Consider the following 12,776-nt stretch of genomic DNA (forward strand, 5'->3'; position numbering starts at 1 on the left):
CAGTGATTGATTTATTCATTATAGAGGATTATCAGACTGGATATGGTACCTACCATCAAAAGATTAGACATTTTTAATAATGTTATATGAAATGTTATCAACTTTCACTTCATGTGTCCTGAGATGAAAGTAACTCTGTGTCCTCAGGTGATCCAGAAGGACCTGGAGGACTGTGAAGCCCACATCACAGCTCTGGAGACCCTGGTCTCCTCCAGTCAGAGCAACAGGACTCAGTTTGATAGACTCTATGCCGACTGGAGACATCTGAACAAGGCAGTCAGGGTAAGAGGAGGGGGGGCAGTCTGACACGGATCCTAAATCAGTTCTCTCTGACAACAACTTGTCCTTAATGTCTAATGGAGGCTCCACCCAGAAGTTAGGCTTCTGCATTTTTATATTAAAAACATCTATGAACTCTTCATTAAAAGAAGATTTAGCCGTGTACTCCTCCAACACCTTCAGACCTTCAGAGGATGGATAATTAAAATTGATGCAGCAAAACCAGAGACATTGTCTCTAAATGTTCTTCTTTCTTGTCAATGGCAGAAGAATAACTAGCATAACTCAAGTGTTATGCTAGTAGCAGCTAATGTAGTTTGGAGCTGCTTTTCTCCAGCAGAGAAGAGATCTGCTAACTTCAAACTCACAGTCTTTTGCCCCAGCAGACGCAGACTCACAGAACGTCACTGAGGACATTTATCAGACTTCACTCAGCTCCCTCTGGAGACGCAAGAGGCTTAAAGGTTCTCCCTAAGACCTGGAAACAGATTTAGCATAAGTGCAACTGCAATTGCTAATCAGAAATCAGTAGGCGTTGCTTCATGTGCAGCAGCATATGGTGCAAAAGATAAAGTGGAATGTAAATCACAGGGTGTGGTGATGAATAGATACTGATACCTATCACAGTCTGGGCTCCTCTCACCGACACGGTGGTGCAGTGATTAGCACTGTCACCTCACAGCTGTGTGTGGAGTTTGCATGTTCTTCCCTCCGGGTACTCCAGCTTCCTCCCACAGTCCAAACACATGCAGGTGAACCGGCAACTCTAAATGGCCCCTTAGGTGTGAATGTGAGCTTGAATGGTTGTTTAGTCTCTACATGTCAGTCCTGTGGTAGACGGGTGACCCCACCCTTGTCCAATGTCAGCTGGGAGTGGCTTCAGCCTGTAAAGATAAGCGGTATGATTGAGTGAACAATATGTGCTGCCCTTCCTCAGAGGTTGAGGCTGCCGTAGAACCAAACTAAACTGATGGTGTGTGTTCTCTGTGAAAAAGAAAAGTTCTTTAAGCAGAGCATAGAGAAAAGTTGTAAAAGGACTTAGTGTAGTCAGGTGTATTAATGGTTTAATGGGGGTGCATACCACATGGGTGCTAATGCCCTGAGCAGAGAGTCCCAAGGTCGTTCCCCTGCTCTCTGTCTCCGTGTTACCTGTCTCTCTTCACTGTCCTAATAAAGACATAACAAAATCCCCAAAATATAACTTTGATTATAATATGGTCTTCATCAGGGCAGAGATAAGAAGTCAACATGTTGGAGGGTGTTTAGTCTGGACAGTTTGGTAAACCACTGGGCCATGGACAGGTACTGGGCCTTACGGAGAGGACAAAGGGATCCATATGGAACAACATGGCACCAGCTGCACATCCATGACCCTAATCACACGAAAAGTCTCTGCTTGATGTGTTGCTCTTTATTAAATAACTACACAAGTCAAAACCAGGGATTTAAATTTATGTTGCAATAAAAATGAATTAAAATTTTATTTTGACTCTAAAACTGCAGATATTGACAATGCATTGAATGAATTTCACATTCTTCCTCCCTGCCATAGACCGTCCTGCTTCATTGTGTGTTTCTTTGCAGGTGAAGGTGGATGAGAGTGAGGACAACATCGCAGATCACGAGAGCTTCCACGACAGCCTGCTGAACGTAGAGAAGTGGCTGATGATCATGAAGCAGAAGCTGGAGTCCTTCCACAGCCCGTCAGGAGAGTGGAGCGTCGAGGGCCGCCAGCACGAAGCTCAGGTCCGTCAGTGTGTGTCCCCGCAGCTCCCGTGCTCACCATGAGTCACTCCTTATGTACTGAAGGGGTTCAGTTTAACAGCAGGATTTGAATGGATCTGGTTCATTCTACACATTAGTGGGGATTTGTTTATAAGATGGTGATATATTCTTTTTTTTTTTTTTTTTTTAGAGTAGGATTTCTTTATCCTCTATCCAAACTGCAGGATACTCAGCAGAGCCAACCCTGCATTGTCCTTATCAGCACCCATCCAGTCATATGACACTTGTCAGGATTACTTGACTAAATTTAAAGAACCAAGTTACCAGGGTGAGAAATGATAGGATCATTTTAGCCTGATAACAACATGTTAACCTGGATTAGTTAGGAGATGATGGGAGAACCAGGCTCACCCCTGTCAGTCCAGAAAAACAGAATATAGAAATAAATCTTAGTATATTATATAAATGACATGACTTCAGGGATTGTACAAGTTGTTTAACATCTGCGTCCTGTGCAGGTAGTGATATTTTAGCTTTTGGCTGTTGAAATTTTAAACTGTAACATTCAGGTTCACCTGAAAAATAACAGTGCTTCACTTCAAACACACAGATTTATTTCAGTTTTGACGCTTCATTGTGAAACACAGTAGCCAGGAGGGGATGAACAGCTTCGTCAACAGGCTGGTGTTCTGCTTGGTAAAACCAGCGCATGTGTGTGTTTCATTGTGATGCATTAGCCATGTTGAGCGAATTTCAAGGCTCTGCGAGATGATTTTGAAAGCGTGCTAAAATGAGGTGAAACCAATGCGCCCCTGGATGCAGAGATCCATTTGCATGAACGGGGAGATTGTGTTTCAGTAATGTCAGTTTTTAAGCACATAAAATTCACCAGGATGATGGAAGTGCAAAAGCACTGGTGTAGTTCCTTAAGTCATGTTTGAGAGGTGACATCTCCTCCTTGTTAATTAGGAGCCTGGGGAACTCTGGCCTTACTTGTAGTGAGGAAGTCCAGACCTGCAGGTGTCAGGGTTCACTCACTCATCACTCATCACTTCATTCAAAGCCTTGCTCTTGATTTAATATCATTGACATGATTGGTCCTGTCCACCGGCTCTGTGAAAGAGCTGCTGTCAGCTCACAGTGACCCTAAGTGTTGAACCCGGGCATGAATTTTAACGAGAAGACCACAGAGACTCTGTATAATTACACTCTTCATTACTACATTGACCTACCTGCCGGTCTAATCACCGGCGTGAGCTGAGACTCTTCACCTCTGCATCTCATTAAGCGGGGGCGTTGTTAAATGTGAGTGTGAGACAGATGAGAAGCGCCGCTCTGTTAAACCGTACAGTGCATATCAAATATATCGAAGCGTGCGCAGGAAAGTTTCAGGAGTTCAGGATTTTATGAATAAAAAAACAGAGAGCAGGATTTCATTCCAGCTAAATAACACTGTTTGCCTCAGCGTGTTTGCCCACTTTAAACAGCGGTTACAGATGAATGCGCACACTTCACCTCAGACGGGAAATGATGTGGTGGAGCGCGACAGAAATATTCTTACTCCTTATGAAGCAACAAGTGAATATTAAAAAAAGCTGCGTTCAACAAGTTGAAAACCTTTTGGTGTTTCTGTGGTTTAAAGTCTCACATCTGTCATTGATCCACTGATCATCAGCATCCGTAGATGAGCTTAGAAACCATTTCCAGTAGAGGTCAGAGGTTATAGCCCAGTGCTTCCCATCCTGTGGGCCCACAAATCATTTGCAAAAAAAACCCTTGTAAACACGTACCTTGGCCCTGAGAGCTCACCGCACTGCAGTTTAAGAAAACAAATGCAAACAGACAAAACACAGACAAATTCAGAAAATGTCTTCATCGATTTGAAAACACATGCACTGAAAATACACACTCCCACCACAGCGGCGCAGGTTCCAGTCCAGACCACGGCCCTTTGCTGAGTGGTTAAAAAAAATGAGTTTTAATGATTTCAACCTAAGTGTATGTCAGGGGTCTCCAACAGGTGGCTTGCGAGCTACCACTTGGTCTCCCCCTGTTTGAGAGGAGCTCGCCCAAAGGTGCAGAGAATATAGTCTGTACAAACCATGGATGTATGGTTCAAATTTTTAAGCAACACAACTTCACTCAGTAAATCTGCTCCAAATAAAACTGAATCAAATACACAGACAGTACACAGAGCCCCATATGTTTGTTTACATTTTGTAAAATGAAGTGTACTGATTTATCTACATTAACTTCCTGTTTGTTATGAACCATTGATGAACTGACAACTGTCACTGATCACTGACTGAGGAGCTTCTTCTTCTCTGGTTTCTAATCAGATTTATGGAGCTTTATTTGCAGTGGTGTTTTCATGTCTGTGTGTTCAGGTCTGACTGATTCATGACTCGTCTCTTGTCTGTTGTGAGTCTCAGATGATTTTGGATATTGATATTTGATGACTTGTTAAATGATCTGATTCATCTGATGTGGTTTGGAGATCAGTTTGAGTGTTCCGATACGGTATGTGTATAAATGCAACCAGTAATATAAGACATGAAGAGCTCTCTGCCCCTTTTATTTTAGTCAAAGTAGCTCTCAGAGCAAAAAAGGTTGGAGACCCCTGGTGTATGTAAACTTGTAACTTGTAATCACACAGAACCGCCCATGTTTTATAATCATCACGAGTTTCCCTCAGAATCAAAAGTTGTTCCTTCCTTTCTGGATCCCATGACACATGACATTCATTCAACCTGCAAATAAAACCAAAACAACTGCATAAAACTCACAATAAACACACACACACACACACACACACACACACACACACTGATGGTAGCAAGTACCTGGTCTGACCATCAAGAGCAGTCTGAGGTAAAGTGTCTTGCCCTGTGATTAATGGATGAACCACTGACCTGCCAAATGATGGCCTATCTCAATGGCTTGACTTACTCTGAAAATAATCATATATAATTATCAATAATTGTAATGTATATGTTTTCCCTCACCCCTGTCCACAGAGAGCTCTGGGAGAGTTCCCAGAGAAGGAGTTCCAGCTGCAGCAGATGGAGTTCCAGGGTCAGGGGGTTCTGGAGAAGACTTCAGAGGAGGGACAGATCCACATTGTGCGAGACATGAAACGGCTTCGAGAGTCCTGGTTGGCCCTCTACAACATGAGTCTGAATCTCCACAGGTACCTGGGATAGAGGTTGACTTTATAATGTGGTGTTCTCAGTGTGTGGCGATGGTTTCACTGCTCACTCTGGTTCCTTGTCTGCAGCAGCTGCCGCTCATTAGCAGCAGGGTCAGTCCTCCATCAGTGTCTACCAGAAAAATGTGATCAGTGACTCATTACACATTGCTCACTGAGAAAGTAATTACATCGCGGCACCCCGGTGGTTCACTTGGTAGAGCAAGTGCCACATGCAGGGTTTGAGTCCAGCCTGGACCCTTTGCTGCACACCGTCCCTCTCTCTCTCTCCTGACACCGTGGTCAAATCTGATTGGTTTAAACTGAAGAAATATGTGAGGTGTTTTAGGGGGTTAGAGCTGGTCATGATGTCACTCCATGAGCTGCTCAGGAAAATCCCTCCTACCACAACAGGGAGCAGCAGATTTCTAGATAAGAAACATAATGTGTGAATTAGTCTGGGATAAGACAAATCTGATAGAGCAAGGGAAACAAAATGAGGCCAGCAATCACCAGAGAATAATGAAAGAGGTCAACAGGGACCAGAACACAGGTACAGAGGAAGGTAATGACCAGTATAGATTAGGCAAGGGAACGCATATTTATTTGTATTTAAGCATATCACACAAGAGGGAGTAATTTTGTACTGAGTATCAGCACGGCTGTGATTGTCCTCGGTACGAGGCGCCATGTTAGTTAAATAAGCAACAACAGATTATGATTTGTTGGTTTATTTCATCATTTATTTGGCTACACCAACACAAATAGTCTGATTAACGGTTAATAGAACACCGGTGAGGCGGAGTGATACATGTAGTTAAAAGTCCCAGTGCTGTTGTGCTCTATATCAGTGCTAAGAAATGAAATCTGACTTTGGTAAACCAGTGAGGAGAGCGTTGTGATAGTCAACTCTGGAAGATATAAAGGCATGAATGAGTTTCTTGGTTAGACACAAGGTCTCTGACCCTAGCTGTTTTTGAGATGCCAAAACTTTAGTTATAGCTTTGATGTGGACACTGAAACCAAGATCCCATCCATGATTACACCGAGTTATTTAACATGGGTTGAAGTCTTTAATGCTCTAGACTCCAGGTAGGCACTAGGTTGGCACCTTCCTTCTTTGTTCACTATCTCAGCCTTGTCTTTATTTAACTGAAGGTAGCTTAGATCAGGATGCCTATAAGAGCAGTGATCAGAATCAGATCAAATCAAAGGGGCAATGGGCAACAGTGAGAAACCACAACATCACCAGCAGTTATAAGCATGACTCCCAGAGACTTTAAAGAATTCCAGGACGGTGTTGACTCCAGGGAGGATATAGGAGATGTAGGTAGATGAGATTGATTGGCAGTGGCAGCAGCCACACCTAAAGGAATGTCCTGAGTAATGAGGAGTTGCCCCAGGTGACGGCTGAACTGAGATCTGACAGAGGAATGTTTCCTCCAGTGAGAACAAACGAAGACTCAGACAGTGTTTATGACACAGCATGACATTCGAAGGAAGATGTTGATGTTGAGCCCCTCCTCATATATATCACAGCTGACTACATGAACCTAAGCAGGGGGTCACGTCACGTCCCAGACCGGTCCACACTGAAACCTGACTGATACTGCGAGTGTAGCCAGCTGCACTGATTTCAATTAATGTGTAACTGTTTCATCAGATGTGAGACACTGATGACTAAACAAGACCAGGTCAATATGTATGTGTGGGGATGAAGTTGTAAACTGTTGTGGAACATCAGCGTGTGGTATCATCACCCAACCTAGTACCAGCTGGTTTCAGCTCTTTATCCGTTTGCTTCCATCCTCTCTGTGTCTCCTCACATATACAGCATTTTAATACAGCTTTACACAAATTCATTCACTATTTATGAGAGAATTTAACAAAAATGTCTATAAGGATAAAATTAAGTGGTGATATTTAATATCCTAATATATAAAACCTAAGTATCATAATGTTCTGCAAAAACACTTCTGGCCATTATTCAACACTGTAACTGAGGAAGGAGAGCCTGTGACCAGACTTCCTGTAACTTGGCTGGTTGGTGGAGGAAACAACCACAAAGAGGTCATTGTTGTTGGAAAAAAGTCTGTAAATCTCGTGACAGTTGCGCTAGTTTGTCAACACTACAGGCTGTAAACACTCCCTGATGGAAACTGTTTGTGCCAATTCATTTTAAAAGAGCAACAGCCAATGGGGAAACTCCCACACTTGGCCAGCCAGCCAGTGGTGTAACTTAATCAGTCAGTCAGTCAGTCAGTCAGTCACAGACATTCTCCATGCTGTTGCAATCCAGCCAAAAACTCAGCTGAGATGCATTTTGATAGTTTTTATATCCAGACTGATGAAGCCGTCGGGACAAGACATAGATAGATAGAAAGAAGAATAAAAAGGGTGAAACGGGAAGATCAAGACGTTAGAATGAGCAAAATAAAACATGTTTAGGAAGCTTTTGTTTTTTACATAACATAAACACATATAAACACATTTTGTATTGACCTAATTTAACACCTAAACATTGTTCAACAAACGGAGTTGTGTTTGGCCCACCACCAGTCACTGGCATTGAAACATTCATGGCGAGTTTCGGTTATTTGGTGTTTACAAAGCTTTCAGACACTTTTCAAACTGAGAATCTCGCATGAATTTTCTTGTCAAAACTGCTGCTTTCTAAGGTCAAGAAGGAAGATCTGAGCTCAGTCACTGGAGTGTTGAGATAAGTGGCGGTGGTACAGATTATTAATGTATGCACACAAACAAACAAAAAACAACGGGAGCGCTTCTGACCTCGAGTTTACTGCTGCTGAGTTTTATGTGAGATAAACAAGCTGATGGAGGCTCCTCTGTTGTTCAGCTGTCTTTTCATGTGATTGTGATGGATTCAGGTGATGACCTGGTGAAATATAAAAACACTTGACCTCTCTCTGTCTCTCTCTCTCTCAGGCTGCTGAACAGCTCCGAGGAGCAGACAGGGTCTGACTCATGGAGAGCTGGAGGCACATCCCTAACAGCAGAGCTCAGTGTGGGGGAGGAGGACGGTCAGGCCGGAGGCTCCAGGAGCCAGAGAGGCCAACGACGCAACCAGCCAGCAGAGGTGTATGGAGCTGGTTCTGGGCCTGGACGAGGAGGAGGAGGAGGAGGAGGAGGAGGCCTGGAGGGAGAGGCAGGAGAGGGGGTGCTGACGGGGCAGGGAGGGTGGATCCAGGGCCGTGCTGAAGGTCACCTCCTTCTGTCTGGACAAGTCGATGAACATCTGAGTCTGTCGAGAACGGACAAGGACAGTGGGCACTCCTTCAGAGGAGATGAGGTAGATTCCTCTGTTCGCAGCAGAGCGAGCCAGAGAAGAAGCCCTGACAGCGATAAATCAGCAGGGGGGGACAGAGGGGGGGCAGCATTAACCACCATGGTCAGCTGCATCGAGGAGGCGAGAACCAGTCCTGGAGAAGGCAGTGCGGAGGCCGGGGACGGTCGGAGCCCAGGAGGAGGAGCGTTCATGCTGTTCAGACGAGATCCAGCAAATCAGACATCAGTAACATCGACTCCACACACAACGGTAACGTGTTCATGTCGCTGAGAGAAGTTTACTGTCAATGATAAACTCATCAGCAACAAAGAAGGCTCCTGGGTAATTTAACTAAACTTTATGGTGACAGGAGTGAGCTGAGTCAAGCTGCTGAAACATGTTTAATACATTTAATAAGTTGTTTTCTGTGACTGTCTGACTTTAAGAGTCTTTGACTTGGATTCAACAGATCAACATAGCAATTTAACAGGATGAAGCGGTGAGTGGGAAGGGAATATGACATTTTACATTGAAAGGCCCAGAAATAGAAATACAGAGGCTTTATTGTCATTGTACAAAATATACAACGGAATTCGAAGAGGTACTCCTGATCCGTGCAAACAGTAAAAACTGTAAAAACACGTAAGACAGACAAAAGGACACAAAAGAATATTGCACATAAAAGAGTTTTGCACTTGGAAATATAGTAAATACTTGAAAGAAATAAAAAAGTGCTTTGCGGAGTAGCTATTCCTAACAGGGTTATGAGCGCACATTTATGAAGTTTAGAGTTCTAATGGCGCAGGGGAAGAAACTGTCCTCAAGTCTGTTTGTCCGGTTTTTGATGCTCTCCCACCAGAGGGCAGGAGGTTGCTGCACTGTGTGTCCGCTGGTTTCAGCTTGAGTATCCACCACTGCAGCTGGACAGACACTGTACAATTTGATTCATCTTTGCTTCAAGCTGTTTTTTTTTTGTTTTTTTTTATTACAGTGGCCCTGAGAGCTGGACGCGCTGCAGCTTAAGAAAACACAATCAAAGAGATGAAACAAAAGCTAATTCAGAAAACACCTTCATCCGTTTGACAACACATGATCCGCAAAGACTCACTACACAGCAGAAGTGTTTCCAGGGGACAATAGAAAGTGATTAGGGGGCCCCCTTTGCTGCATGTCATCCTCTCTCTCTTTCTCACTCTCACTATTGGATTTAACCCAAAAAAAACTTTAAAAAAGAAAAAAAAAAGTGATGAACCCGGCTGGGACATAACTTTTGTTCAATGCTTTTAACTTCAAAAGTCACAAAACATTGGACAACAAGTGCGCCCCCGTCGGGTCCATCACTTTTTATTGTCCCCCAGAAACACGTCGGCTGTGTTGTGAGTATCTGCAGCTCATGTGTTCTCAAGTCGATGAGGATGTTTTCTGAATTTGTCTGTGTTTTGTCTGTTTGCATGTGTTTTCTTCGCAGTGTGTTGAGCTCTCAGGGCCACCATAGTTTTTTACTTATTCCCACTACACATTTTAATCACCTTTCTGCACGGGCCAAGACTGAGCAACAGATCAGTGCCCACTCTAAATATCTACCATGAATAGACACAAGAAGAAGAAAGAAAAATGTGGAGATACAGACGGAGAGGAAGAGACGATATTCTCTGTCTTTCTGTGTTTTTTTTTATTTTATTTTTTTTTTATCACAGTCTAGAATCCACAACAAACAGTAATCCAGCAATGAAACAGGTTCACTACAGTTTATAACAGATGTTGTGACAGCAGCCATGTGACAGTTTGGCCATGAAACGGCTCAAACTGCCAACCAACATGTCTGAGGTGCCAGTAAGCCATGTGATCGTCCAGCAGCCAGATAAGAGATTATTCTTGCATGTACACATCATCAAACGACAGGGTTATCCATATAGTATTTGCCCAGTATTCTTTTATTCAAGGTCTTTATTGGTCTTTAAAGTCATACAGGAAGTAAAAATATCACTGATACAGTTGAACAAATACAATGTTTCTCCTCCCCCTTTGTTCTGCTCCAGCACAGCCCCATCCCTATGATAGTGTCACTGTACCGTGTTTGTAATCAGAGTCAAGTTCCTAACCGATTACATTTACATACAGACCAATTCAATATGATAAAAAATTGAGTTGTGACAAAAGAAAACGGACAGAAAAGAACTAAAACACAAACAAAAAGACAGAATTAAATTAAACAATCCAGTACATAGAAAAAAAAGAGATGAATCAAAATTAAGAAAGAATAAAAGAATTACAAATAGACAGATAAGTAACAATAAACTGCAGTATCAGTAGCGTCCATTTTTCCTACAAAAGTTAAAAAAGGTTGCCATATAACATGGAGTTTCTCAGCTCACCTTCTCGTAGTGCAGTGGATTTTCTTCAATGTCAAATGACGTATAAGATCTTGAATCTATAGTCCAAAAGCCAGAGGAAGTTTATCCTTCCATTTAAACAGTGTAAGTGGTCGAGCTAAGAGAGACTCAGAAGCTGTCATATTTCTTCCTGGTGACTAAGATGTCTATCTTGTGGAGTAACCAGTTTAGTGATTCAGTGCACCATTCTGGGATTCTGGGACTGTAGATGAATAATAATGCAGTTTCCATGCGTGGACTTTGCTGTGCCTGATAGTTAAAGTGCAACATATTTATGAGTCAATGAGAGTAGAGTGTGAGGAGCAGCAGGGATCCTCAGCTCACGTCCTTCCCAGTGCGGCTGTCATTAACTCCACAGACAGTCTCACTCTGCTTGTCCTGCGGAACAGTGGTTGTTAAAATGAAACGACATTGGTGGGAAAACAAAGAGGCACAGGATGATTGCTGTGGTCGACATTTCCCTTTGATGGATTTGTTAATAGTCCACACATCAGCCAGACTCAGAGAGAATAAGAACTGACCGCTGCCTTGTTGACAATGTTGGTGTGTTTGGTTTTTTTGTTTTTTTGCAGGGGGGCACAGGACTCTACAGATCCAGGAGGAGGGAGTTCGAGGCCTGGCTGTGCAAAGAGAACGAGCTCCTCTCAGGGATCCTCGGCACGAAGGGGGCGGCGCTCAGTGCCAAAGAGGTCCAGATCCGACAGGACACGCTCACAGTGAGTTTCTGACAACATTTAAACAAGCAGGGTTTTTCCGTGCAGCTCAGTCTGTGGTTGTTCTATCACACTGCTTCCCAGTCTTGGAGGAAGTTGCGTTCACCAGCTCTTTGTTAGGTGTAGTTGTTACCTTCATAAACCAGCAGATGGATCACAGGTTACTGAAGACTTAATGAGGTTTGTTGAAACTGAAAGTGATAGTTCCGGTTATTTGACGTTGGGTTGTTTGAGGTAATCACACACAGTCAGCGTATTACCTACACCAGGTAATACCAGGTTTAGAGACGCAGGCAGGAGCACCATACATCCCTACATCAAATAAACCTCAACTACCACTTTGAGGACCCGACTGAAGTCTTTGTATATTTTAGCTCATTCACGACAAATGTGCATTGCTATCTTGAGGCGGCAGAAAGTGATTGACCAACCAAAACCTGGTCTCAAGTCAGTGTCGCAGTATTTCACTGTTATTTTAATGGTGAATTATCAAGAGAGTAATATTCACCTACATTTGTCCACAGTTTGTTAATGAACCGAAGAAAGATGTTTAACGTTGTGATTTGTGCCGTTGTTTCACTGTAGAGTTGTGCTCAGAGCTGCTGTGTGTGTCAGGACTGGACTCACTGGTCAGTCATTATATATGATCAACTCTCCATAGGTATACTGTGATTCTGTGTGTCACACTGTGCTGTTATAATAGAAATCCACCGAGGTGCAAGAGTGCCCGGCTTTTATAGGGAATGGGAGATGTCACTGTGAGACTAAGTACAACCGTTTTCAACCGTGCGCCTGGTGGACATGGACACGCCCTGACCGCACTTGCACCACATGCTTCAGCTTTGGACCATTAAAATAGAGCCCACACTGTTATTGCTGAAGCCAACCAGAGTTTGTTAGATTTGTGTGTGTGTATTTTCTCACATGTAAAGCAGCCGTTGGTGTCCAGTTATATCAATGCATTGATATGACTGGATACAATTAATTTAAAAGAGCTATTTGTAAGTTAGCTATTGCTACATAGCTAACGTTAGCATTAAGAGCTGTACTTACCGGTATAGAAGAAACATTGTGAGTTCAGCATCAAACTTCATTCCTTTACTCACCAACATCTGTCTCCAGAGGTGGAAACCATCACCAATGTTAACTCATGTCTCTATCACGTCTTTTCGTCTACTGAAGTTAGCATGCTA

General features: G+C 43.2%; 1 protein-coding gene across 1 annotated transcript in view; it reads left to right on the forward strand.

Moving 5' to 3' along the window:
- The window catches only part of syne3 (spectrin repeat containing, nuclear envelope family member 3), a 54,493-nt gene that overhangs the window by 26,973 nt on the left and 14,744 nt on the right, over positions 1 to 12,776 (forward strand). The window contains exons 11-15 of the mRNA XM_056393443.1: positions 148 to 282; positions 1,864 to 2,025; positions 5,022 to 5,194; positions 8,138 to 8,747; positions 11,443 to 11,586. Coding sequence (XP_056249418.1) covers positions 148 to 282; positions 1,864 to 2,025; positions 5,022 to 5,194; positions 8,138 to 8,747; positions 11,443 to 11,586 — 1,224 coding nt within the window. The remainder of the gene's footprint in view (positions 1 to 147; positions 283 to 1,863; positions 2,026 to 5,021; positions 5,195 to 8,137; positions 8,748 to 11,442; positions 11,587 to 12,776) is intronic.

Source organism: Seriola aureovittata, chromosome 13 (genome assembly GCF_021018895.1).
Source record: "Seriola aureovittata isolate HTS-2021-v1 ecotype China chromosome 13, ASM2101889v1, whole genome shotgun sequence".
Classification (NCBI taxonomy): domain Eukaryota; kingdom Metazoa; phylum Chordata; class Actinopteri; order Carangiformes; family Carangidae; genus Seriola; species Seriola aureovittata.